We start from the raw sequence: 25,785 nt of genomic DNA, 5'->3' as shown, positions 1-25,785 counted from the left end.
CCCCAAATGGGGATCTGGCCCACAACCCAGGCATGTGCCCTAACTGGGAACTGAACCCCCAACCCTTTGTTTCACAGGCCAGCGCTCAATCCACTGAGTCACACCAGCCAGAGCCCATATAACAGTCTTGAAAAGTTGAATCGCAATATAATTAGCTCTAGATCAATGATCAGCTCATAGAAGAAGCAAGGGACAGTCACTTAACTGAAAACACAGTCAAACCTAGAATGTGGGCAATTCTCCAGGAAAAAAAAATTTTTTTTGTAAATTGATCTGAGAGAGAAACACCACTTTGTTGTTTCACTTACTGGTGCATTCATTGGTTGATTCTTGTATGTGCCCTGACTGGGGATCTGCAACTTTGATATATGGGGATGATACGCTAACCAACTGAGTACCTGGCCAGGGCGGTTTTCATTTTTAAAAGGTTGTAAAAGTAACAAAAGGAATATGTGACACAGAACATATGAGACTTGCAAAACTGAACTATTTACTATTCGGCCCTTAACTGAAAAAGCTTGGCAACCCCTGGTCTCATGTAACTGAATGTGCTCACATTAATTCTCTTTATTTGCTTTGTTGATGTGTTCAAACTTGCCTTGTTTTTTGATGTTTTACTTTGGCCACACATGCCTAGGAGAGATTGGAATGTTCCCTAGTGAGCTTGGTTTTTCTTTATATAATTACTTTTTTTGTAGTTAGTCTAGCTAAAGGTTTGTCAGTTTTACTAATCTTTTCAAAGAACTTTTTTAAAAAAGATTTTATTTATTTATCTTTAGAGGGGAAGGGAAGGAGAGAGAGAGAGAAATATCAATGTGTGGTTGCCTCTCCTGTGTTCCCTGCTGGGGATCTGGCCTGCAACCCAGGCATGTGCCCTGACTGGGAATGGAACCACAGTTGTTTGGTTTGCAGGCCCGCGCTCAATCCACTGAGCTAAACCAGCCAGGGCCTCAAAGAACCAACTTAAAAAAAAAACATTTTATTTATTTATTTTCAGAGAGAGGGAATGGGAAGGAGAAAGAGTGGGAGAGAAACATCAATGTGTGGTTGCCTCTCATGTGTCCCCTACTGGGGACCTGGCCTGCAACCCAGGCATGTGCCTTGACTGGGAATCGAACTAGCAACACTTTGCTTCACAGACCTGTGCTCAATCCACTGAGCTACACCAGCCAGGGCTCAAAGAACCAACTTTTGATTCCATTAACTTTTCACCACTCTAACCCGTTATTTTCTTCTTTCTCCTCCCCTTTAGTTTGGTTTAGTTTGATCTTCTTTTTCTAGTTTCTCAAGGTGTAGGGTTAGTTTATTGTTAGAGTTTTCTTCTTTTTTCTTTAAAGATTTTTATTTATTTTTAGAGAGAGGGGAAGCGGGGGAGAAAGAGAGGGAGAGAAAAATCAATGTGTGAGAGAAATATCAATCAGTGGCCTTTCACACACCCCCAGATGGGGATCTGGCTTGCAACCCAGGCATGTGCCCTGACTGGGAATCGAACTGGCAACCCTTTGGTTTGCAGGCCGGCACTCAATCCACTGATCCATACCAAGCAGGGATCATTTAACTTTTTTCAATTACAGTTGAAACTCAACATTGTTAGTTTCAGGCATAGGTCAGCCTTCATACCGCACTGCTCTGGGCTGCACCCACACCACCATCCCCCGATCAGCTTCAGCGCGCTCCCTGGATTTATTTCTCAGGCTCCACTCACAGGCATTCAAGCCCTCCTCCAGCTCCTCAAGGTGCCTCCTACAGGTTCCTTTCCTTCATCTCCCAGGATCTGTCTCTCCTCGTGCCCTCTGCCTATCTGCTCCTTCCCCAGCTTTTCAAACTCACTCCCATGAGCCCCAGCCTTCCCCACCGGTATTGATTCCCACCACGGCTCTGGTTTTCCCCAGTTAAACCTTCACTCTAGGGCTGACTGTCTAGGATGCCTCAGGTCCCTCCCAAGTGGAACTGCTCCCTCGACTCCCAGGATTCCACCCCAGGGCTTGGCACCTTCCTCAGGACAAGTCTGCTTCCTTCCCTCCAGCATCACCTCCCTGTCCCTGCTGTGAGGCCTCCAGGATGTGGTAGGGGTACTGTGTGCTGGCTCACTGTCTTCCTAAACAGGTCACGTCTGAATATCCAACAAACTGGCTCACGTACAATTTTTAATTTTAGCCATTCCGTCAGCTTCTAGTGACCTCACATGGTGGTTTACTTGGCAGTTCCTTGATGGGAATGATGTTGAACACACAATTTCACTTACTGGCCACATGGCGATCTTCTCGTGCTCCATATTCAAGTCCTCCCCCCCTCCTTTAATTATTGACTTGAAGCATTCTTTAAATATATATTTTTTATCTCAGGGAGAGGAAGAGAGAAAGAAACATTAATTTGCTGTTCCACTTATTTATGCATTCACTGGTTGATTCTTATATGTGCCCTGACTGGGGATCAAACCTATAAACTTGGCACACTGGGACGATGTTCTAACCAACTGAGCTACCTGGCCAAGGCTTTATATGGTCTATGTGAGTCTTTTTTCAGGTATATGCAAATATCTTCTCCCACTCTGCTTCTTTCCTTTTCACTTCATTCACGATGTCACTGATGAATATAACTTTGTACTTTTGATAAAGCTCAATTTGTTAGCCTTATTTTACATTTAGTGTCTTTTGTGTCCTAAGAAACACCATCAGCCCCAAGGCTGTGAAAACTGTATTTTCTTCTGGAACTCTGATAGTCTTTTCTACACTTGCCATCTATACAGGTGGTCTTGTAATAATTCACTGACAGCAACACCAATGGTAAGAATGACAACAGCTAATATTTATTGAGCTGACACAATATTCCAGATACACCTTCAAGGAGTTTACACATACCAAACTCATTCAGTCACAACAGCAGTACTGGGTAGGTGTGATGACCCCGTTTCACAAACAGTGCACAGCGAGGGGTAACAGCTGCTTTTCCGAGTGTCTCACAGGGAGTCAAGAGGCGGGATGGTCATGATAACTGGTAGGCAGGGTATGTACCGTGATGAAAGGCTTTTGTGTGTATGTTGTTCCCAAGAATGAATCCGAAATGAGACTGAAAGGTACTGGAAAGTTTTGATGCATCTATTAAACCCATCCAGTAAAAAAAAGGTGCCTACACTGAGTGTGTTCTGACCAAGAAGGAAAAGCGATCTCTCTCCAGTCTCAAAATCTGCTTCTAGCATGGCTACCCTCATATTCTCTAAGCAGAAGAGAGACCAGGGAAGACTTTCTGATGTTAAATCATATCACGAATCTCCCTCATGTTGTGGAAGGAATGAATGCTCCTTAGAGACCTACGGACATTCTTTGTATTCAAAAGGTTTGCTGACAGTGTGAATTCTCTGCTGTGCTCTGAAATGACTTACAGGGTTACAGGCCTCCCCAACTTCCTTACACTCATGGGGTTTCTCACTGCTGTGGACTTTCTGATGCTGTGTAAGTTGATGGCCGTGACTAAAGGCCTTGCCACACTCTTTACACTCGTAGGGTTTCTCCCCCGTATGAATTCTCTCATGTTTTACAAGGCTTGACCCATAAATAAAGGCCTTTCCACACTCCTTACACTTATAAGGCGTCTCACCAGTGTGAATTCTCTCGTGCTGAGTAAGGTGGTAGCCACAGTTAAAGCCTTTCCCACATTCTGTGCATTTATATGGCTTCTCACCTGTATGGATTCTCTCGTGCTTAACAAGGCTGGAACCCCAACGAAAGGCCTTCCCACACTCCTTACATTCATGAGGCTTCTCACCAGTGTGAATTTTCTGATGCTGAGTAAGGTAATTGACGCGTGTGAAGGCCTTCCCACATTCTTGACATTCGTAGGGCTTTTCACCCGTATGAATTCTTTTATGTTGAGCAAGGCTGGAGCCACAGATGAAGGCCTTCCCACAGTCTTGACATTCATAGGGCTTGTCGCCGCTGTGGATTCTCTTGTGCTGAATTAGTTTATACACGCGGCTGAAGGTCTTCCCACAGTCTTTGCATTCATAGTCTTTCTCGCCCGTGTGAAACCTCTGATGTTGAGTGAGTTCATCGCCACGTCGGAACGCCTTCCCACAGTCTCGACACTCATAGGGCTTCTCGCCCGTATGAATGCGCTTGTGAATAACGAGGCTCGAGCCCCACCGAAAGGCCTTCCCACAGTCCTTACACGCGTAGGGTTTCTCCCCAGTGTGAATTTTCTGATGCTGAGTCAGTTGGTTACCCCAACGGAAGGCCTTTTTACATTCTTTACACTCGTAGGGTTTCTCGCCGGTGTGAATTTTCTGATGCTGAGTCAGCTGATAGCCACGACTAAAGGCCTTCCCACATTCCTTACATTCATAGGAATTCTCCCTGTTGTGAGGTCTCTGGTGTGGTCTCATAGAGGGATTTTCTCTCCCAGGGGGCTTTTTTGCACAGCTGGTTTTCATTGGGTTGAAATAGCCCTCCCGAGGGCCCTGTGCTCCTTCCAACCCACCTTCACACATCCAGTCAAGGCCAAGGGATTTACTCTTCCCATCTGGGTTCCATCTGGAAAAACGTATTTCGTAAGTGCCCTTTTCTGTAGGTAAATTCCTTGTCTCATACGGTGACTCCAAATCTGGGGGGAGGAAAAAGTGCATATTTTTTCTCTCCTTTTAAGGAAAACAAAACAAACANTCATAGAGGGATTTTCTCTCCCAGGGGGCTTTTTTGCACAGCTGGTTTTCATTGGGTTGAAATAGCCCTCCCGAGGGCCCTGTGCTCCTTCCAACCCACCTTCACACATCCAGTCAAGGCCAAGGGATTTACTCTTCCCATCTGGGTTCCATCTGGAAAAACGTATTTCGTAAGTGCCCTTTTCTGTAGGTAAATTCCTCGTCTCATACGGTGACTCCAAATCTGGGGGGAGGAAAAAGTGCATATTTTTCTCTCCTTTTAAGGGAAACAAAACAAACAAATAAACCTAGCTACACCTGAAAAGCTTCTCTAGTAGAAATGAAACTTCTCTAGTAGAATAAACATGAATCACCTAGACCTTTGTTAAAAGGTAAAGTCCATGTCTGACACCACAATGTTTAATGAAAAAACATTGAAGACTGAAAGAAGAGAAAGGGATGGAGAACAAACAGGTGAACCACACAGATAAGGAAAAGGTCTTATTTTAAAGTGCTGAAGGCGTGCTACCTGGAGGCAGGTAGAACATAGTAGTTGACGGTATGGATTCTAGACCGGAATTCTTTTCCTTTTAAAGATTTTATTTTTTTTATTTTTGGAGGTAGGGAGAGAGGGTGAAAGAGGGAGAGAGGGAGAAAAAGAGGGAGAGAAACACTGATCGGCTGCCTCTCTCAAGCCCCCACCTAGGACCTGGCCAGCAACCCAGGCATGTGCCCTGACTGGGAATTGAACTATCGACCTTTAGATTGGCAGGCCAGTGCTCGATCCACTGAGCCACACCAGCCAGAGCAGGGCCAGAATTCTTACCTCCACCTACAAATCAGACTTAATCGCAGTGTTTATCTCATAAATTTGTGAGGATGAAATAAAATGTGTTTGCACACACACACACACTTTTTGCTCACTTCATGCTCACTTTGCTTTTACATGAACTATTTGCTCAGTCCACTTCCCCAGCAGACATAGAGGCTGCTTTACTAGAGAAAACCAAGTCACCCCGAAGAACCACAGGTAATTTGGGCATTAACATAGTATCACAGTATGAAGCTTGGTTTCTTTGGAGGTGGTTGTGAAAGAAATACCCCACAATTGTAATTCACCCTGTGTTCCTGAAGAGAGTGGTAACTGCAGGAAGGCCTGACAAAAAGGTGGGAAGATCACTGATGGCTGACAGGGGAAAGGTGTGTATACCCACTTTCAACTTGACAAAGCTCAAAGCATTCCCAGGAACAGGAAGAAGATTCAACTTGTTTCTTGCAAGACGGTCCTAAAGTTCACAACGGAGAGAGCTGGCATTCCAGGGGGCAGCGTCTAAGTCATATGACGCAGGCAACTCACCCAGGGAGACCAAGTTACTGTAGTTCTCCAACATCACATCCCAGTACAGGTCCCTCTGCGTCGAGTCCAGGCAGGCCCACTCCTCCTGAGAGAAATCTATGGCCACATCTGAGAATGTCACCAGACGCTGCAAACACAATGACGAAATGAAAGGGTATGGTTTCTGGAAGAGGAAGGAGAGGAAAGGAGAGGAGAGCAAGGCCTATGCTCTGGGCAGAGCAATGCAGCGCATAGACCGAAAGCCTGTGCTATGGACAGTAAGGAAGGACTGAGACCAGCAGAATCCCTGCACGTCACTGAAGAGAGTCCCACGCACCCCCCCTGCCAGAGCACGGATGAGACACCCCAGATGCCCCCACTCACAAGCACAGAGCCTGCCACGTGCCTGCCTCACACCCCCACACATTCTCAGCCGGTGAGCATTCCTGTGGCATCCTTTGCCCTTTAAGGGGAAAGAAGATAATTCCTATGGTTTTGTTTCAGAAATGTCATATAAAATCTTTTTTCTTTGAAAACAGGGTTTGCATGTTTGAATGTTTTCCAGCATCGAGTTCATCATTGGCCAGGTTATCTTTTAAGCAGTGTTCCTCTGTGATGACATTTTTTTACTCCATCATAAGGACGAATTAGACCCTAATTGTTACAGTTAGAGAATACACTTAGGTTGGACAGAGGACTAAGGTTCTCCCCAACTCTGGGAGCGTATGACCATCTCTTTCTCTGTCCTGGATGATCTTACCTGTGACCACTCCCGCCCCCGCCCCTCCTTGGGTCCTGATTTAGGAGACACTGGTATCAGATGATAGCGAAGCACACAGAGGTCTGGCAGTCTGGTTTAACAACACTGACCTCTCAGGTTCCCTGGCAAGACTGTGATCGATGAGCCCATCGGGGGAATCACAGCGCTATCTGATTCTAAAGCCTCACAAAGCTCGGGCAGCTGCCACACACTAAGCCCCAGACCAGCGAAGAGGAATATTCCCTCTTATCTGCCTGGAAAAAAGATAAGTGCAGACTTTTTGTTTTCTCCTGTGGGCAGATGGGTCCAGCATCTCTAACTAATCAAACCGTAGATCTGGTTCAAATCTTTCTTTCAAAAGACTTGCTTCCTCCATTGCTCCAATATTCCTCTTGACAAAAAACGGAGCACAAGGGGGATACTGAGGAATCAGCTCCACAATGTGTGAACATTAGCCACGCAGCTGGGCACGGGGCGACACGGCACCACTGTTCACTGGAACAGGGCAAAGTGGGAAGTAGGCATTGAGATGGGACTTGCTTGGGCAGGAGGCTTCTGGATAATTCGTAAAAACGGCCACAGGACTCGAACATCACATTTCAAAGGAGGAAAGAGAAATACACACTTACGCGGGCCATAGTTTTAGAATCCAGAACTGATTGGTTGTGTAGGAGTTTTCTTTACCGAAGGCACAGCATCCAGGGAATCCAGAGAAGCCAGAGCTAGCTGAGGAGAGAGAGGCACTGACGTAAGGGCACCTTAGTTCCCAAAGTGACTGACTGCAGCCTTTGTGCTCCTCCACCTTTGCTTCCAGAGAACCCCCAGCTCCTTTTCCAACACCCACACATAAACACCACACATCTGGAACAGACTAAAGGGGTTCTGGGAAGAAAAAACCCTCCCAAACCTACACTTGGTGTTAAAACTGAGGGTGGTGTTGGGTAGAGGCTGCACCCTCAAACCTCCCCGTAGGACTAGCTCTGGGCAGTGAGGGTTGTGAGGTGGACCTGAGTGGGTGTGTTTAGGGTGCTCAGTGTCCCCTGGTCTCACCATCCAGGGTCAGGAGGGGCTGCATCATCCAAACTTGAATCTTTCTGGCCTCTAGATAGGGTGATGCAGGTCAGGGCATGGTAGGTGGACGGGGAGGAGAAGGCAATGCCCAGGCAACGTCAGTGCTCTGCATCAGAAAAGCTGACTGCGTAGACACATGCAAACATCCATGCAAAACACTGATGTTAGTGATTACTCCCTGCTAAGTTGGAAGAAATACTCAGACATGAAAAATGTTTCAGATATATTGTCAGTAGGAAAATCAGGGTACCAATACCAGACGATACATTATATATAATGTATCCCCTATGTAAAAATACATATACATACACAACACGATATGTTTATATATAACATATATGAATACACACATAGAGACAAACACACAGATACTGACAAACCACCCATAAGACATCAACGGAAAGAGAGACATAAAAAGAGAAATAGAGCCTTGGCTGGTGTAGCTCAGTGGGTTGAGCACAGGCCTTCGAACCAGAGGATCGAGGTTCGATTCCCAGTCAGGGCACATGCCTGGGTTGCAGGCCAGGTTTCCTGCAGGCCAACTCCCAGCAGGGGACGCATGAAAGGCAACCACACATTGATGTTTCTCTCCCTCTCTCCTTCCCATCTAAAGATACATAAATAAATAAAATCTTAATAAAAAAAAGAGAGAAACAGAGGAATGGAAGGAAACATCCTGGAAAGTTATATACAAAAGTGAGGTAACACAGCGGGTCTGAAACTGCTCTCCTTCAGCCTGCTCCCAAGATTGCTCCTTGGCTGGACCTCCAGTGACCCCAGCCCTCCCTGGTAACAGGGGCTGTCGCTTGTGGAACTTTGGTAGATGCTAGGCCGAGGGTGCCTACGTGACTGATGCCAGATAAACCCGGGGCTCCCAGACTGTGAGCTTCTGGTAGACAACACCACATCTGTGTGCGCTGTCGGAACTCCATGGCGGAGGCATTAACCATGTCCCGTGACCTTGCGGGCCGGTTTCCTCCCAATGTTTCCTGGGTGCCTTTCCCTCTGGGGTCTTTGCTGTGTATCCTTTGGACCCTTTCACCGTAATAAATCTTAGCCATGAGTATGGCTGTGGGTTGAATTCCAAGTCCATCCAGAGAATCACTGAACCAGGTGGTGTGGCCTTGGGGACCTGGGCAAACCCTTTGATGTTGAGTTCCAGGCCCTGACCACCGGCTGCCTTGTGCTTCTTCCATTCACGGTTTCCCTTCCTTGCTGGGTGACAGGCAATGGACACACCACTTTGTCATTTCAGTCATTCCAAATACTATTACCACAGGGTCACTCATATTGCAGATTTTTGACTCAAAATTCCACTTTTTGGAATGTATTCCAAGGAAGAAGCTGTAATAATACCCACGTAGATGCACATGAATATTTTAGAGAATTTGTTTACGGGACAGTTTTTAAAAAAATCGAAGTAACTATAGATGCATGTGCAGTTTTAAGAAATAATACAAAAGGATCCTGTGTACCTCTAGCAGTTTACCCCAATGGTACTATGTAGCAAAACTGCAGTATAATATAACAACCAAGATGTTGAGATTGATACACTCCATCAATTTTATTCAGATTTTCCAGTTATTTTTAAGAAATGAAAAGGTAAAAATATAAATATCTCACAGTAAAGGGCAGCATAAATAAATACGGTCTGCTATAATGGCCGATATTTATTCATAATGATACTGACTTTTGTTAATTGAGAGAGGAATCTAAGATGAACCACCAAGCGAAGAAGGCAGGTTTGAAAAGGCATGCGTGCCCTGGCTGGTGTAGCTCAGTGGATTGAGCACGGGCCTGCGAACCACACAATCGCGGTTCGATTCCTGGTCGGGGCACATGCCTGGGTTGCGGGCCAGTTCCCGGTGGGGGACACACCAGAGGCAACCATGCACTGATGTTTCTCTCTCTCTCTCTCTCCTTCCTTTCCCCTCTAAAGATAAATAAATACTAGGAAAAATTTTAAAAAAAAGAAAAGAAAAGGCATGTATAATGTGGGGGGAGAGGTCTCGGTGAAATTAAGAACACAGGTCCTGTGGTCTGACTTTCAGAATGTGACTCTTAGTCCTGACAGTAAGTGACCTCAGAGTATCTGTTCCCCTACAGGTAAGACTGGGGTAAAGACTGTAGCTACTGGGTGTGCCTGTCTCAACTATTAAGAACAGAATCTTATAAAATACAATAATACGTAATAATCATGTAATACAAGTGAGCTATTATTATTGAAGATCAATAATGTCAACACTCCTCAACCCATTTTTGAAATTTAAGCCTGCTGTGTCAAAAAAATATGTGTATATAATCGATGCTAACTAAACACTTTCAGAGACTCTTAAGAGTGAAACTCTTTTAAATTAACAATATTAGCAAAGAAGAAAAAAGTCTGAGATACACAAAAAGGAAATGTTCCCTCCCCACCAGTAAAGAGGGAGAACTACAATCTTGCATCAAAAATTCAGTTGAGCCCTGGCCGGTGTAGCTCAGGGGATTGAGCTCGGGCCTGCAAACCACACGATCGCGGTTCGATTCCCAGTCTGGGCACATGCCTGGGTTGCAGGCCAGTTCCCAGCAGGGGACTCACAAGAAGCAACCATATATTGATATTTCTCTCCTTCTCTCCTTCCCTTCCTCTCTAAAGAAAAATAAATTTTAAAAATCTTTAAAAAATTAAAAAAATTCAGTTGAAAGAATCTAAACTGAAACAATGTCAAATTGAGACCATTAGATGCCAAAATGAGAACATCACTGACTACCTAAGTCTTGTCCTATGTGTAATATGGGAGATTTATGTGAACATTTTAAATATTTTATTATACATATTTTAGAGAGAGGGGAAAGGAAGGAGAAAGAGAGGGAGAGAAATGTCAATGTGTAGTTGCCTCTCACATACCCCCAACTGGGGACCTGGCCTGCAACCCAGGCATGTGCCCTGACTGGGAATTGAACTGGCGCCCTTTGGTTCACAGGCTGGCACTCAATCCACTGAGCCACACCAGCCAGGGCTTGGGAGATGTTTTCAAAGCAAGAAAGGGATTGCTGGCACGCCTCTCCCCTCCCCACACACTCATAAAGGTATAATGTGACCCATGGCTGAAGTGGATTCCTTTCACAGACTGAGATCTAGAGAGTCTTTGGCTCATTTACACGACCAATTAGCAGAATTCAGTGCTCTCGAAACAAAATCATACACATATGCTTAGGGCAGAAGTGGAAGACTGGAAACATACATACCATAATATCAATAGTCATTTTCTCTGGACGATATGGTCATGGGTAATTTCGAGTTTCTTCCTTATGAGCTCCTTAGGAAATTGAAATATTTTTTGCAGTAGGCCTGCAGTAATCCCATTATAAGAAATATAATGTAAGACAGTCGCAAATTCAAAAGAAAATTAACAAAGAAAAAAATCCCCACAGTTATGGGGGGTGTAGTATATTGTAGTCATTAAGGGAAAGTTAAATGCATACGCCCGTGTTCGACAGAATAACTGTGTCCCAAGATGTCCATGTCCTATTTCTGGAAACTGTGACTATGTTGCTTTACACAGCAAAGGGGAGTTAGGTCACAGACAGACTTAAAGTCATTCATCAGCTGACCTTAAGATAGGAAGAGTACCCAAAATTATCCAAGTGGGTCCAATGTCATTGCGAGAGTCCATAAGAGTAGGCAAGGGATATCAGAGTAGAGAAAGATCTGATGAAAGAGTCAAGTTAAGAGTGATGTGGCCTGAGACGTCTTGACTTGTCCTTGCCAGCTTAGAAGACCTTTGAAGACTGAGAAATGGGCTATAATTCCAAGAACTTGGGCAGCCTTGGGAAACTGGGAAAGGCAGGGAAAGAGTGCCCCCTGGAGCCTCACAGAAGGAAAGCAGCCTTACCAACACCTTGGTTTTAGCCAGGCAAGACCCATTCAGGACTTCTGACATCTAGGACTGTTAAGATGACAAATCAGTGCCTGTTTCAAGTCACTAAATCTGTGGCAGTATGTTACAGCAGTAAAAGGAAAGTGAGACAAGGCCTAGTGTTGAAAAGACGGCTGACAAACCAATTGCCTCCCTGGTCTTGAACATCCTTTCGGTGTGTCTCAGCAATACCATCAGATGCTGAGCAAAACAGTGCAGCTAAGCGAGTCCGCAGGCTGATTAGGGAGAGTGCGCACAGCAGACAGAAGTGTGTTCGGTACAGGGAAGATGTTCAATAAAAGTGGCCCCACTCCCTTCCTTCTTCACTGAATAATCAACCAAAATGTCATATTGAACCCTGGCCAGGTAGCTTAATGGGTTAGAGCATCATCCTGATACACCAAGATTGTGGGTTCGATCCCCAGTCAGGGCACATATACAAATAAACCAATGAATGCATAATTACATGGAACAACAAATTGGTGTTTCTCTCCTTTTTTTGCTCTCTCTCCCTCCTTCCCTTCCTCTCTTTCTCAAATCAGTAGATAAAAAAATTAGCCCTGGCTGGCGTAGCTCAGTTGATTGAGCACCAGACTGAACCAAAGGGTTTGTGGGTTAGACCAAGGGTCTAATTTGGGGGGACATGTCCACACTTGTGAACGTCATGAAGTTATGGACTTTTTCCCAGGACGAGAGCCATGCTTAGAAACATATGCAATAAGTCTGCCTACAGCCCTGGCTGGTGTAGCTCAGTGGATTGAGCACGGGCCTGTGAAGCAAAGGGTCACAGGTTCGATTCCCAGTCAGGGCACATGCCTGGGTTACAGGCCAGGTCCCCAGTGGGGGACACATGAGAGGCAACCACACATTGATGTTTCTCTTCCTCTCTTTCTCCTTCCTGTCCCCTCTCTCTAAAAATAAATAAATATTTTTTAAAAAGTCTGCCTACAATTTCCCTTGGAAAATGGGAAATGAAATTAAACGAAGAACCTTAGGGGCTAAGCATTCCCCTTCTATGCTCTGGTTCATTTTAAGAACTTGCAAGTACTCATCACAATAAACTTCATATGTATGTTGCTCCTGACCTATAGAACAACCAGACTTAACGCAGAGCAAAAACAGGATTCGCTGAACACTTAGGCCCTGGGGGCTGTTCTAAGGGGCTTCACCTATGTTAGCTCATCCTCCTCTCAACCCTTCCTTTATAAAGCCCAAAATGCTAAGAAGAGGTAGAGACAGGACTGGAGCCCCGATACTCTTGATCAGCTTTGGCAAACGGCAGTCCCAAAGCCTGTTTTTGCAGGGCCAGATGCTAAGAATGGGTTTTACAATTTTAAAGGGTTGTACAAACACAAGCAAACTATCAAAAAACAAAGGAGGAGGAGGAGGGGGCACAATTCTCTACCCCTTAAGTGTGAGCTGCACATAGGGACTTCCTTCCAAAGAGTATGATATGAAAAGAGGGAAAAAGGGGTAACTTTTCAGGGGAGAAAACTAACAAAGCGCTACCTTGGCCAGATGGTCAAGGGCAACCTCAACAATCATAAATCCTGTTGAGAGTTTGTACCCTCTGTCTGTGATCTTGTACCCTCGAACCCACAAACCCAGTCTGTGGGAAAAACATCAGATTCCAGTGGAGGAGCGTTGTGCAAAATACCTGACCAGTACCTCTTAAAACTGTCAAGGTCATCAGAAACAAGGGAAGTCTGAGAAACTGTCACAGGCAAGAGGAGCCCAAGGAGACATGACAATGAACTGTAACGTGGTCTCCTGGGTGGGATCCTGGAACAGATGAAGAAGCTTATATAAAAACTAAGGAAAATGAAGACTAAAGCATGGACTCTAGTTAACAATAATGTATCGAAATCAGCCCATTCACTAAAACTAATGCCTCATACTAATGTAAGTTGATAACAATGGGGGAAATCGGGTGCGGGGTACCTGGGAATTCTCCGTACCAAAAACAAAAAATATTTAATATGCGACCCTTTCCAGAAAAAGTTGAGCCTTCTGGGCTCTAGGTCCAGAACCCATAACCAATATCAAATGAGACCTCAAATGAGACCTGGCTCAATACAATACATTTCTATTTATTGACTACTGAAAGAAATCCCTGCCTTTATGACAAAGACGTTTGCTCAAACTCACTCTCAAAAGCCCCATGAAGCATTTTACTTCATCTTCAGACCTTCTTTTTTTATATTGTGCTATCAACGCCAGGCCCGTGCAAAGACCAAAGATGTTTAGTGTTTGGTTCCACCTAAAAACAAATATTCTCTTTACCAAATCACACGCTAAAATAAAGTGCAAACACTAACCTCCCAGTGGTATTTCGATACCATCAGATTCTTAGAAAAGAGGAATATACAGGGGGGTGTGAACAAATGGCCAAGAGGTGAGTACTCACTGGAGAGGGTGGGTCAGTGGGGAGTACCCCGAGGGCTACACCTGCACAGCTGGCTGTTACACCTTTCCGAAGGAATTACTGGGATAGGTCACTGTTAGGGAGGGCATTTCGAGTCAAGTAATGCAAATATTCCTAAGCCCTATAAACAAATCGTTTACTGAACAACGACAACAACAACAAAAACTGAACCTTGATTTTTAAGATGTGTAAGGATTCTCCTCTCTCCTGGGGGCTCTTTTTCTGAAGGATGGCTGGCCTGGGGAAAACAGAAGGGTAGAATGAGACATCAGGACCTTTCTGGAGCACAGACTACCTCAGAACACATCTCCAAGGCCACACCTGTCCAAAGATCACATCTAAAACCAACCAGAAGCAAGGGGGAACTCGGATCTGAGTATTTCAGAGATTCCTGGGGACTAGGCTCTAGCGATTGACTTTTGAAACATGTAGCTGTTCCCTTCCCCCACCTGCCAAGTCACGGACCTCTCCCCTGGAAAACAGGAATCTCTTTCCTGAGGCCTTTCCATTCTGTCATTCAAGCCTGTATGAAGAGCACTTTTAGTTCTAAAATTGCTGTCTCAGGACTAGGAGCCCTTCTTGTTGGTCATTTTCATTACAGGGTTCAGGCTCTGACTTCCCTCTGGGACGCCTGCATCTAGGAGGGGCCACCTGGCTGGGAAGCGAAGGCAGAGGGGCCACAGAGACATCACGGCTACGGGTTACACTGTCGCACACACCGGTGCCCACTCAATCGTGGCCACACACCCAACTACCCCAGCACAATCCTGCACTGGTCACAGCCGAACAATCGCACCGTTAGGAGACACACCTCGGTCCTGTCACAGCCACCGACACCCACGTCAGAGTCACGGTGCCCGGCCCTGACCACCCCACAGAGAAGCAAAGGCACATCTCGCAGCCGCGAAGACGCATTCCAGCCCTGCCACCCCCGCAGAGTCCACACGCAGGTAACTGAGACAGAGCAGCGTCACCAAGTCACGGCGCGGCCGTGTCCCCCTCGCCCCCCACACGTAATCACGCACAAGTGCGTCACAGACATGGGGACAGGGCATGTCACCCTCACCGACGCTCGCACTCACATCAGTCCTGGGGACCTGGCCTGATCCCTGACACTGTCACACACGCGCGCGCGCGCATCACACGCACATCCCTCTCTGCCGCCGCTCCCGCAGCCGCAGGCCAAGGCTCCGCTTCAGGCCTCCTCGCTCGGAGCGACTCGCTCCCCGCCATCCCCCAAGGCATCCCGCGGCGGTATCCACCTGGGACGCTAAGGACTTACCGCTTGGAGCTCAACACCCAACAGGGCGTCACGAGGGGGCGCAAGGCTGAGGTTAACTCAGAGCCTAAAAAACCCTGCGCGCTGGAAGCGCATCTCCCAGCATGCAACTGAGAGCGCTCCTAAGGAAGCCGTGCCTCAGAGGCCTCTGGGAAATGTAGTCCAGAATCCGGGAATTCAGACGTGGAAGTTGGCGGCTCACTTGCCCAGCGTGCAACTCTACGAGGCCCTACAGAATTTTTGCGCACAGACTTCTGGGAAATGCAATTCAAGCCGCCGGAGCTGGAAGCACCGCCTTCAGGAGGCATCTTGCCACGCCCCCTAAAAGGCTTGTGCCTCCAGATTCTTTCGGGTGCGGGTGTGTGGTATGCGTTACAGAGTTGCAGAATCTACGAATGCTGGGAACCCTGCCCGCCCTTCAGATTTTTCATATGAATTTCGGCCCACGGTTAAGGATAACTTGCCACCGACTCCTGGGGAATGTAGTTCAGTGTCAAGCAAGGACTCGTCAAAAGAAAAAATGGGTGTCCTGCGTTGTTGGTTGTTTCCACCACTCATTTCGGACCCTTTCATTGGCTAGCTAGAAATCTATGTGATGTTACTTTGGAATTAGAGCTGAATCTTAAACAACGTGGATTTGAACTGCCAGGGCCCAGTTATATACTGGAATCCGCCATACTTTTGAGTTGCTTTCGTTTCCTCCTTTCTTCCTTCAGATTTTACTTATTTATTTCTTTAGAGAGAGGAGAAGGGAGGGAGTAGGGAGAGAAACAGGGATCTGTGCCTCTGGTACGGCCAGCCAGATACTGAACCCACAACCCAAGCATATGTCCAGACCAGGAATCGAACCAGCGAACTTGGCTTTACAGAAGGACGCCCAACCAACTGAGCCACACCGCTCAGGGCAGCGTTTGAATTTCTTTGGTGTAATGTGGCATAGGGTTGCTTCCTGCCTATTTTAAGTAACTGTTTTCAGCAATGTAAGATAAAAGCTTAGGGTGGTATGGACCACTTATATTTGGAAGCCAAGGGGTTTTCCTTTTAATAAGTTGAAAGCTGTTGAAGTCAAAAGCTGTTTTTGCTGTCGGGTAGAGAGACACTGTGAGTCCAGGGGAGGCGCCGGAATCTTGGGGGGGGGGGAGAGATAGAGCAATTGTTGAGGTAAGAATGTTCAAACTTAGAGATAATTTTTCTAAAAATATAATTGAGTCAAACAGCATACACTTGTAAGCAGGATCTGAACAGAATGAGAAAAATACTTCCGAGAGTGCCAGTCTGTAACTTTTACGCATTTGGAATTAAGGAGGGAAGGTAGGGAGGATTACTTGAAGGGAGAAAGCAGGGTGGGGATTGAACTACCAGAGAGTTAACGAGATTGTGTGATCTCTTGAGGATGGTTATTCTTATTTTGGTAGTGTGTTAACCTATCAACGGATGCATGGAAACAGACAGAGCTTGCTTAAGGCAAAGAGAAATCTTTTACTAAAGAAGTTAAATGCCTAGGGTGTGACTACCTACTATGGTCTACTCAGGAATTTATGATCAAAATACTTTCCCCAGAACCGCCCCCCCCCCGCCCCGCCGCTCCCCCGCCCCCCAGTGGTGTGATCTGGGAGTATCTATGGCCTAAACAATGAGAACGGGTTATTTAATTCATCGTGGACTGGATCTGTCTATGTAAGGGGATAGAAACTGGAAGGTGAAATGCAAAACTTTGCTGGTGCAGAATGGTCAATTTTATTTTATTTTTAAAATCTTAACCTGAGGATATGTTTATTGATTTTAGAGAAAAGAAGGGAGGGAGGGGGACATTGATTCGAAAGAGAAACATAAGTTCGTTACCTTGCGTACCCTCCTGGACTGAGACTGGGGATCTAACCCACAACCTTTCAGTGAACCAGACAATGCTCCAACCAACTGAGCCTCCAGGCCATGGTGGAATGTGCAGTTTTAATTTGACTTCATTTCTATTTCCCCCGATACTACAAGGCAGAGAAGCAACCCTGGAGTCTTGGACCTGGGTATTGTGGGTGGAAGGAAATGTAATAATTTAGGTCACCAATGTGTTGCTTTATAATAGCAACTTAAGCCCTGGCTGATGTAGCTCAGTGGATTGAGCATGGGCATGTGAAGCAAAGGATCACTGGTTCCATTTACAGTCAGGGCACATGCCTAGGTTGCAGGCCAGGTCCCCAGTAGGGGACACATGAGAGGCAACCACACACTGATGTTTCTCTCCCACTCTCTCTCCTTCCCTTCCCCTCACTCTAAAAATAAATAAATAAAATATTTTTAAAAATAGCAACTTAAAAACTAACAATAGGTATTAATTCATTGGTTCCTCTTTAGCTTCACTTTCTTGGTCTATTACGCACTGAAGAAGAACTATAAACCCATATACTTGAAATAGTGTTGGATAGCATCTACCTTTTTTGGTTAGTTGAAATTTCCTTTTGCCCTACTGTGATTTTTTTGATGGGTGTTCTAGGTGTGCATTGAAGTGAAATAAAGAGTGTTTCTTAGGTAATAGTTCCATTTGTGTTTTCTAATTTAGGTATACCAAATCTTCAGTGTGGACCTTACTGCAGGGTTACATTCAGAACTTCTACCAGGTAAGGTGAGAGTTTGGAGGTAATTTCTAGTTCAACATCTTTTATACTCCCTTATACCCAATCTGAATGAGAAGTGCCCTGAAGTTTTCTTCCCTAGTTCTGAGGAAATAACAGGTTTTTCCCCACATTAATAAAGGTTTTTTTTTTCCTCATGTGTCCTCCAATCTTAAAATGTTGCTTTAATTGCTAAGGCATTAAAAAAGAGACATTAATCTCAGTAAAGCTGAGAGTAGCTTCAATAAAGCTACTTTTATTGAAGGCACTAAGTTCATATCTATCTCACTCAGTTGTATTTATAATCCAATTATAGTATTCAAGTTTAATAATTATTTATCAATGTGTATGATAGATTGCTTTTATCACTTGTGCATTTGGGATTAATATTAACTTAATAATAGCTTAAAAACACAGTTTATCAATTTTTAAGAAGAAATAACATTTAAACATATATTTTATTGTAGAGAACTGTCCTAAGCTATTAAGTAAAAGTATTTTAGCATAGAAAAAAAGATATTAGTACATAATTCTTTTAAAAAATATATTATATTGATTATGCCATTACAGTTGTTCTAATTCCCCCCTTCATTCCCCTCCACCCTGCACACCCCTCCCCCACCATTCTCCCTGCCTTAAGTTTATGTCCAAGTGTTTCAAGTTCTTTAGATTCTATATTTCCCCTACTATTCTTGTCCCCCCCATCTATTTTCTTTTTTCTTTTTCTTTTTTTTAAAGATTTTATTTATCTTTAGAGGGGAAGGAGAGAGGGAGAGTAACATCAATGTATGGTTGCCTTTTGTGCGTCCCCTGTTGGTAGTTAGCCTGCAAGGAACTGGCCTGCAACCCAGGCATGTGCCCTGACTGGGAATCGAACTGCGATCGTGTGGTTCGCAGGCCCGCCCCCCATCTATTTTCTACCTACCGTCTATGCTACTTATTTTCTGTACCTTTGCCCCACTTCTCCTCCTTCCACTCCCCTGTTGCTAACCCTCCACGTGATCTTCATTTCTATGGTTCTGCTCCTGATCTAGCTGTCCTCTTAGTTTGCTTTTGTTTTAGGTGTGGTTGTTAATAACTGAGTTTGCTGTCCTTTCACCGTTCCTATATTTTATCTTCTTTTTCTTAGATAAGTCCCTTTAACATTTCATATAATAAAGGCTCGGTGATGATGAACTCCTTGAATTTGATCTTATCTGAGAAGCACTTTATCTGTCCTTCAATTCTAAATGAAAGTTTTGCTGGATAGAACAATCTCGGTTGTAGGTCTTTGGATTTCATGACTTGGAATACTTCTCTCCAGCCCCTTCTTGCCTGTAAGGTCTCTTTTGAGAAATCTGCTAAAGAGTCTGATGGGAACTGCTTTGTAGGTGACTATCCCCTTATCTCTTGCTGCTTCTAGAATTCTCTCCTTCATTTGAATCTTGGCTAATGTAATTATTTTATTTTATTTATTTATCTTTAGAGGGGAAGGGAAGGAGAGAGGGAGAGAAATATCAATGTATGGTTGCCTCTCATGCATCCCCCACTGAGAACTGGCCTGCAGCCCAGGCACGTACCCTGACTGGGAATTGAACCACGATCGTCTGCTTCGCAGGCCCATGCTCAATACACTGAGCTATACCAGCCAGGGCTAATCTTGGCTAATGTAATTATGATGTGCCTTGGTGTGTTCCTTCTTGGATCCAACTTTTTTGGGACTCTCTGAGCTTCCTGGATTTCCTGGAAGTTTATTTCCTTTGCCAGATTGGGGAAGTTCTCCTTTATTATTTGTTCAAATAAGTTTTCCACTCGTGGCTGTTTCTTTTCCCCTTCTGGTACCCCTATAATTCGGATATTGGAACGTTTAAAGATGTCATGGAGGCTCCTAATCCCCTCCTCATTTTTTTGAATTCTTGTTTCTTCATATTTTTCTGTTTGGTAATTTTTTTCTTCCTTCTGGTCCCCTCCCTTGATTTGAGTCCCAGTTTCCTTTCCATCACTATTGGTTTCCTGTGCATTTCCCTTCATTTCAATTAGTTTAGCCTTCATTTGTTCCTCTAATTTGTGACAAAAATCACCGAGTTCTGTGAGCATCCTGATCACCAGTGTTTTGAACTGTGCATCTGATAGGTTGGCTATTTCTTGGTTGCTTAGAGTTATTGGCTCCAAGGCTTTGAGTTCTTCTTGAGCCATATTTTGGTTTGTTCGTACCTGTTACGTGTGAGGAGTGGAGCCCTAGGTGTTCATCAGGGCAGGGCAACTCAGTGGCTGGGATGTGACACTGTAGGGGGGGGCGGGGTCAGAGAAGGGCAATGGCAGTTATCTCTGCTGCTTCCCACCAATATGGCCTTCGAGGTCTGTCTCACTGCTCATTCCTTCACTGATTTATCTGCACCCGAATGTGTGACTGCGATCAGCCCACTACCTTGCGCCCTCACTGGGTTTGCCCATTGCTACCCCACACCTGGGATCCGCCCATGGCTGCCTGGGTTGGGAGATCCTTCCTGCCCGACCCTGCTCCACTGCTGGCTCCGCCCATCTTACCGTCCCGGTTGAACAGTTCTTTGTTGTCGGACTTTCCGTATAGTTCAATTTTCTGTGTTTTGGCTGCGTTTTTGTTACTGAAACTTTGTTGACTTTAAACTTGGTTGTGAGAGGAGGCACAGTGTTCCAACCTATGCTTCCATCTTGGTGGAAGTCCAATACATAATTCTTTGGAGGAGAAAGTTGTTCTCTAATTTCCAGAGGGAAAAATGTACCATATTCATTACTCCTAGGATGCCAGAACTCCACTGAAGGGAAACTAACGTGTTTCTCACTACTTTCAGTCTTTTACAAGTTTTCCTGCAATCTAGTGAGATATTGTGTTAAATATCTTTAAAATAATTAACTACCATATTTTGCCATGTATAATGTGTTCCTGTGTATAATGCACCCTCATGTTTTTGGCCCAAACTTTCAGGAAAAAAACTTTTGTTTAATTTTTGAATTCAATAATGTATTTATTTATATTTAGAAACAAAACCGGTTATCAAATTCCAGGGTATTATTTTGCATAGGGATATCATTATTGCTTTCTAGAGTTACATTTTTAATGCATAAGTGTAAATACAATAATTAAAAATATTGATGCATTGTTTTCTGGGCTTTTGGCTAAGATCAAGTGTAGTATCTGCTCTTAATCAGTTCAAAAACATTTATACATTGCTGGCTGGTGTGGCTCAGTGGATTGAGTGCCAGCCTGCAAACCAAAGGGTCGCTGGTTCAATTCCCAATCAGGGCACTTGCCTGAGTTGCAGGCCAGGTCCCCAGCAGGGGGCATGCAAGGGGCAACCACACACTGATGCTTCTCTCCCTCTCCCCCTTCCCCTTGGTCAAAAAGTAAATTTAAAAAAGTTAAAACAAAACATGTATACAGATACAGAATTAGTACTGTCCATGTATAATGTGCATTCTTATTTTTCCCTGAAAATCTTGGGCAAAAAAGGACACATTATACATGTCGAAATACAGAATACTCAATTAAAAGAAAACGTTTTGTAACTACAAAGGCATGAAAACAGATGGAGAGTATAATTCATATTAATGAAGAAGTGGTCCCAATTCTTTTAAGCAGAAACCTTTCCCGTCTGACAGCTGCTACTAAAGCTACATCCTAAAACTTTTAAAACATCAGTGTACTAGGAATCCCAAGAAAAAATATTGCAAGATATATTTGAACTTGACAAGCACTGAAGTCCATAGGAGTTTTAAAATTTTATTTTTTAATTTAACATATTGGGCAGACACTGGTTAATAATGATATATGAGTTTCAAGTGTACATTTCTGTATACTCCACTGTATGTTCACTACCCAGAGTTTAGTCTTTTGCTGTCACCATATATTTGACCCCTAACCCTGTTCATGCTTCCCCCAACTCACTTCCTCTGGTAACCACTATACTGTTGTCTGTGTCTGTGAGTTTGTTTTGTTCATTCTTGTTGCTTTCTGTTTCATATCCCACAAGTGGAATTATATGGTTCTTGTCCTTTTTCATCTGGAAGTTGATAGGATTTTTGGTGCGGTCATCTGACCTGGGGCATCTCAAAAATGCTGATGCCAACCACATAGAATGATTCCATCGGAATCTTTGGTCATTTTTTATTTTATTTTTTTAAAATATTTATTTATTTATCTTTAGAGGGGAAGGGAAGGAGAGAGGAAGAGAAAGATCAATGTATGGTTGCTTCTCGTGCACCCCCTGCTGGGAACTGGCCCCTGCCAGGAACTGGCTTGCAACCCAGGCATGTGCCCTGACTGGGAATCCAACCGCGATCGTCTGGTTCGCAGGCCCACGCTCAATCCACTGAGCTACACCAGCCAGGGCCTTTGGTCATTTTTTAAACTCCCATTTGAGACATAGCACTTAGGCTGTCTTCAAGAAGATTCAGTTAAGGACTAAGCTTGTTTCTTGTGGAAATCACTTGAGTGTAATTGGTGGTGCATAAGAAGACACAGGACACCCCTCTCAGTCCGGGACCATATATTGTCCACAGAGAAATGTGAAAGCCTGTTCTGTCAGGTTGCGTATGCCCACATCAGGAGCTCTAGATGACCCAGAGGGTGGGGGACTCTTGAGTGCTAGGGTGAGAATGCCCATCTTCCTGCTTCCATGTAAGAGCGCACCTGCAGGGATTACCTCCTTCTGTGGTGTGGGATAATCTGTTATTGAGGGAGAGGGCGTGGGGACAGAGGAGAGGTTTTCCTGTGTGTGTGGGGGGGCACAGTTTGAGGCCTGTTCAAGTTTACTTTCTCATGATTTTGTCCTTCACACCCAAGAGTGATCGTTTAGCAATCCCAAAAACTTAGGAAGAAGGAAGCTAGATTCTTTCCAAAAGCTGCAGGCTTGGTGATTTGGTGGTTTTTCTTCCTTTCAAATGCCATCTTTCAGACAACTTTGATAGCTGGTCATTTAATCCAAAACTCATGACTCTGGGTAGCTCAATGGGTTAGAGCAGTGTTGCCCTACACCAAGGTTGCAAGTTCGATCTGTGGTCAGGGCACAGACAGGAACCAATGGATCTATAAGTGAGTGGAACAAGTTGATGTTTCTCTCTTTCTCTCTCCATATCTCTCTCTTTCTCTCCCTTCCTTTCTCTAAAATCAATAACAATAGAACTAATCACTTTTGGCACTTTCATTTCTCTCAGCCATTTATCCAAGTCAACAGAAAACACTTTGGATATTTTTTTATTATGTGTCTTGTCAGAACTTCCTAATATTTTCCTAGTCTGTTCCATAGCTTCCTAATAGATCTCTTTCTTCTGCAAGCTTCACTTCACTTGGCAGTCATAGAGAAGCCTTTTACAGACACAAACTTCATATTTTCACTTTCCTGCTTAATTCCCCCCACCCCAACCCATGGTCTCTGATCGCTGTTAGTTTGAAATCCAGATGTGTTACTGAAGCAGCTTTCTATAATCTGGTCCATGACCACCTGCCAGTTTTCTCCCATCCATTTCCTTACCTTGCATACACATGCCTGGCTCACACAATATATTTCTGTTCTTCCATCACATCTTTGTCCTTCTTCCTGGCAGGGGCTTTGCATAGCTCTGACTTATGTTGGAATGACCAGCTACTTCTCTTGCCAGTGGCTGACTCTGGTTAATTTGTCTTGTCTCAGCTCCAGTATTGTCTCCTAACAGAGACTATAAAAGGTATGTTTATGCATCCCCTTAGGTATCCCAGGAGAACCACTGCCTGGTCAATCCTGTGAAATACATTTGTGCAGAGGCGACTTTTCCCGCAAGTCCCCTTGTCCCCCACAGATGAAAGTAAACAACACTGAGACATGATCTGCTTGGGGAGGAGAGGTGGCCAGTTTCCAAGAGGAAAAAGGCCTTGAGCAGTGGCTAGTTTCTCTGGGGAAAAAGGCATCGAACCCCCTCCTCCAGGGGCTTTTATTGGATTGTAATACACAGGAATACAGGGCGGCAAGGATCAAACAGTAGAAAACATTTCAAAGAAATCTGAGGGCTTAGTCTGAGTCAGTGTCTGTCAGGAAAAGAGTTTTACAGAAACTTTGGGAGACATACTCATTTCCTCTTGGACCCTTATCATATGAATGAAAGCACTCTTAGCAGAGCAGATTTCACAGGTTTATCAGGAAGTCTTTGGGATGCCAGATTGTTCCCCAGGACAGGCTCTAGCAAGGCAAAGAGCTGCAACCCCTCCCCCCAGGTATTCAGGCTTAAGGGGATTAGAGCCAGGAAGTGCTTCTCCCAGAGGACATGGGGACTCAGGCTATGTCACATAGTGGGAGGGCACTGGTCTATTGCTCGCTCTTTGTTGCAGCCCCCTGAGTCCTTCCATGATGGCCTCCCAAGTGATCCAGTCTGGCTGAGGTTGCTCCCTGCTGTGAGGAGTCTTACCTGTCATGGCCTTCTGACCATGCTTTGGGGGCAAGGAGGAAACTGAGGCAGCATTTGCTACCAAAGACAAGCTTTGTCTCCTGTGGCTTGCATTCTGGAGGTCACTCACAGCCATGGCCGGGGGGGTGGGTGGGTGTTAGGGTTACAATTTCTGAAACCAGGCAGAGTGGTCCACAACATATTTGTAGATTTTTCATTTTTGCTCTATCTCTTGGCAGTTGTAGCCTATGTTCCATCATAACCAGTAAATATTGATTGTCCATATGAAGACCTGTCATCTCTATGCTAATGTCATAGTCTATTAAGTTGGGGGTAATATCTGTTTCCCTCAATTCTTCTGTGTTTCCAGGTACATAATTTTGTCATCTATACACAGAAAGAGTCTTAACACCTGTTTCCAATTTTTACAACATTTAAAATTGCCTTGGCTGTACTTCCAGTACAATGTCAATTAAATGTAACGGGCAATCTTGTGCTACTTGGTGTTGTTTCTGATCTTAGTAGGACTTTCTCTAGTGCCTCCCCATGAGCAGGATGAAGACTCTGTTTTGTTAGGTTACAAAGGATCCATAAAGTTCTAGTTTTTAAAGGTTTCCATTTAACGTGAGTACGTGTTGAATTCTGCCAAATAGAGGTCTTTACTTTTATGAACACTGTCATAAGATTTTCATATTTAGAAATATGTCGAACTACATCACTGCAGTCACTCTTGAATTCTAAAAATAAACTGCACTTGGTCATCATTTAAAAAATTTTTTGCATTTTATTTTATTTTATTTGACTTTAGAAGGGAAGAGAAGAAGAGAAATATCAATGTGTGGTTGCTTCTGGTGCATCCCCTGCTGGGAACTGGCCCCTGCTGGGAACTGGCCTGCAACCTAGGCATGTGCCCTGATGGGGCACATTCCCCATTCTCCTGATGGGGAATCGAACTGCAATCTTTTGGTTCACAGGCCCGTGCTCAATCCACTGAGCTACACCAGCCAGGGTCATTTTTTTATTTTTTAATGGCCTGTTGCAATATCCTTACTAGTATTTATTTTATATCTTTGCATCTATAGGGAGAGGTGAGGTTTTCTGTTGTCTTCTATTTGGTACAGTTTTGAAGATTTCAGTGTCTGTGTTCAATTTAATGTCATTTGGAGGTTTTACTTACTCTTCAATTCTTTTCAGTTGGGCAGGTAGCATGGCTGTATCCAATATTTAAAATAGTGATAGAATTTTCATGTTAAGCCATCTCCATATTCGTGCCTTGAATTGTGTAGGACATTTTTATAAACTTCTCTCTTCCTTCTGTAGATACTTTTCTGTTTAGACTTCCTATCTCTATTGGGGTCAATATTAGTAAAGTATATTTTCGTGGAAAACTTTCAT

General features: G+C 44.4%; 1 protein-coding gene and 1 pseudogene across 1 annotated transcript; one reads left to right on the top strand and one right to left on the bottom strand.

Moving 5' to 3' along the window:
• Nucleotides 1–3,174: 3,174 nt before the first annotated feature.
• Nucleotides 3,175–15,534, bottom strand: ZNF331 (zinc finger protein 331). The gene is given in 4 exon segments (XM_037045600.1): nucleotides 3,175–4,599; nucleotides 5,994–6,120; nucleotides 7,362–7,454; nucleotides 15,413–15,534. Coding segments are annotated over 3 exon segments (1,473 nt in total). The 5' UTR covers nucleotides 7,371–7,454; nucleotides 15,413–15,534; the 3' UTR covers nucleotides 3,175–3,262.
• A 5,596-nt stretch (nucleotides 15,535–21,130) lies between these two features.
• On the top strand, nucleotides 21,131–21,270 carry LOC118986651 (uncharacterized; annotated as a pseudogene).
• The last annotated feature ends 4,515 nt before the right edge of the window (nucleotides 21,271–25,785 follow it).

The sequence above is a fragment of the Sturnira hondurensis genome, unplaced genomic scaffold (assembly GCF_014824575.4).
Source record: "Sturnira hondurensis isolate 20B ecotype Veracruz unplaced genomic scaffold, ASM1482457v3 Scaffold0004386, whole genome shotgun sequence".
NCBI classification, from domain to species: domain Eukaryota; kingdom Metazoa; phylum Chordata; class Mammalia; order Chiroptera; family Phyllostomidae; genus Sturnira; species Sturnira hondurensis.
The sequence above is the reverse complement of the archived record's forward strand: the minus strand, read 5'-3'. Positions and strand labels throughout refer to the sequence as shown.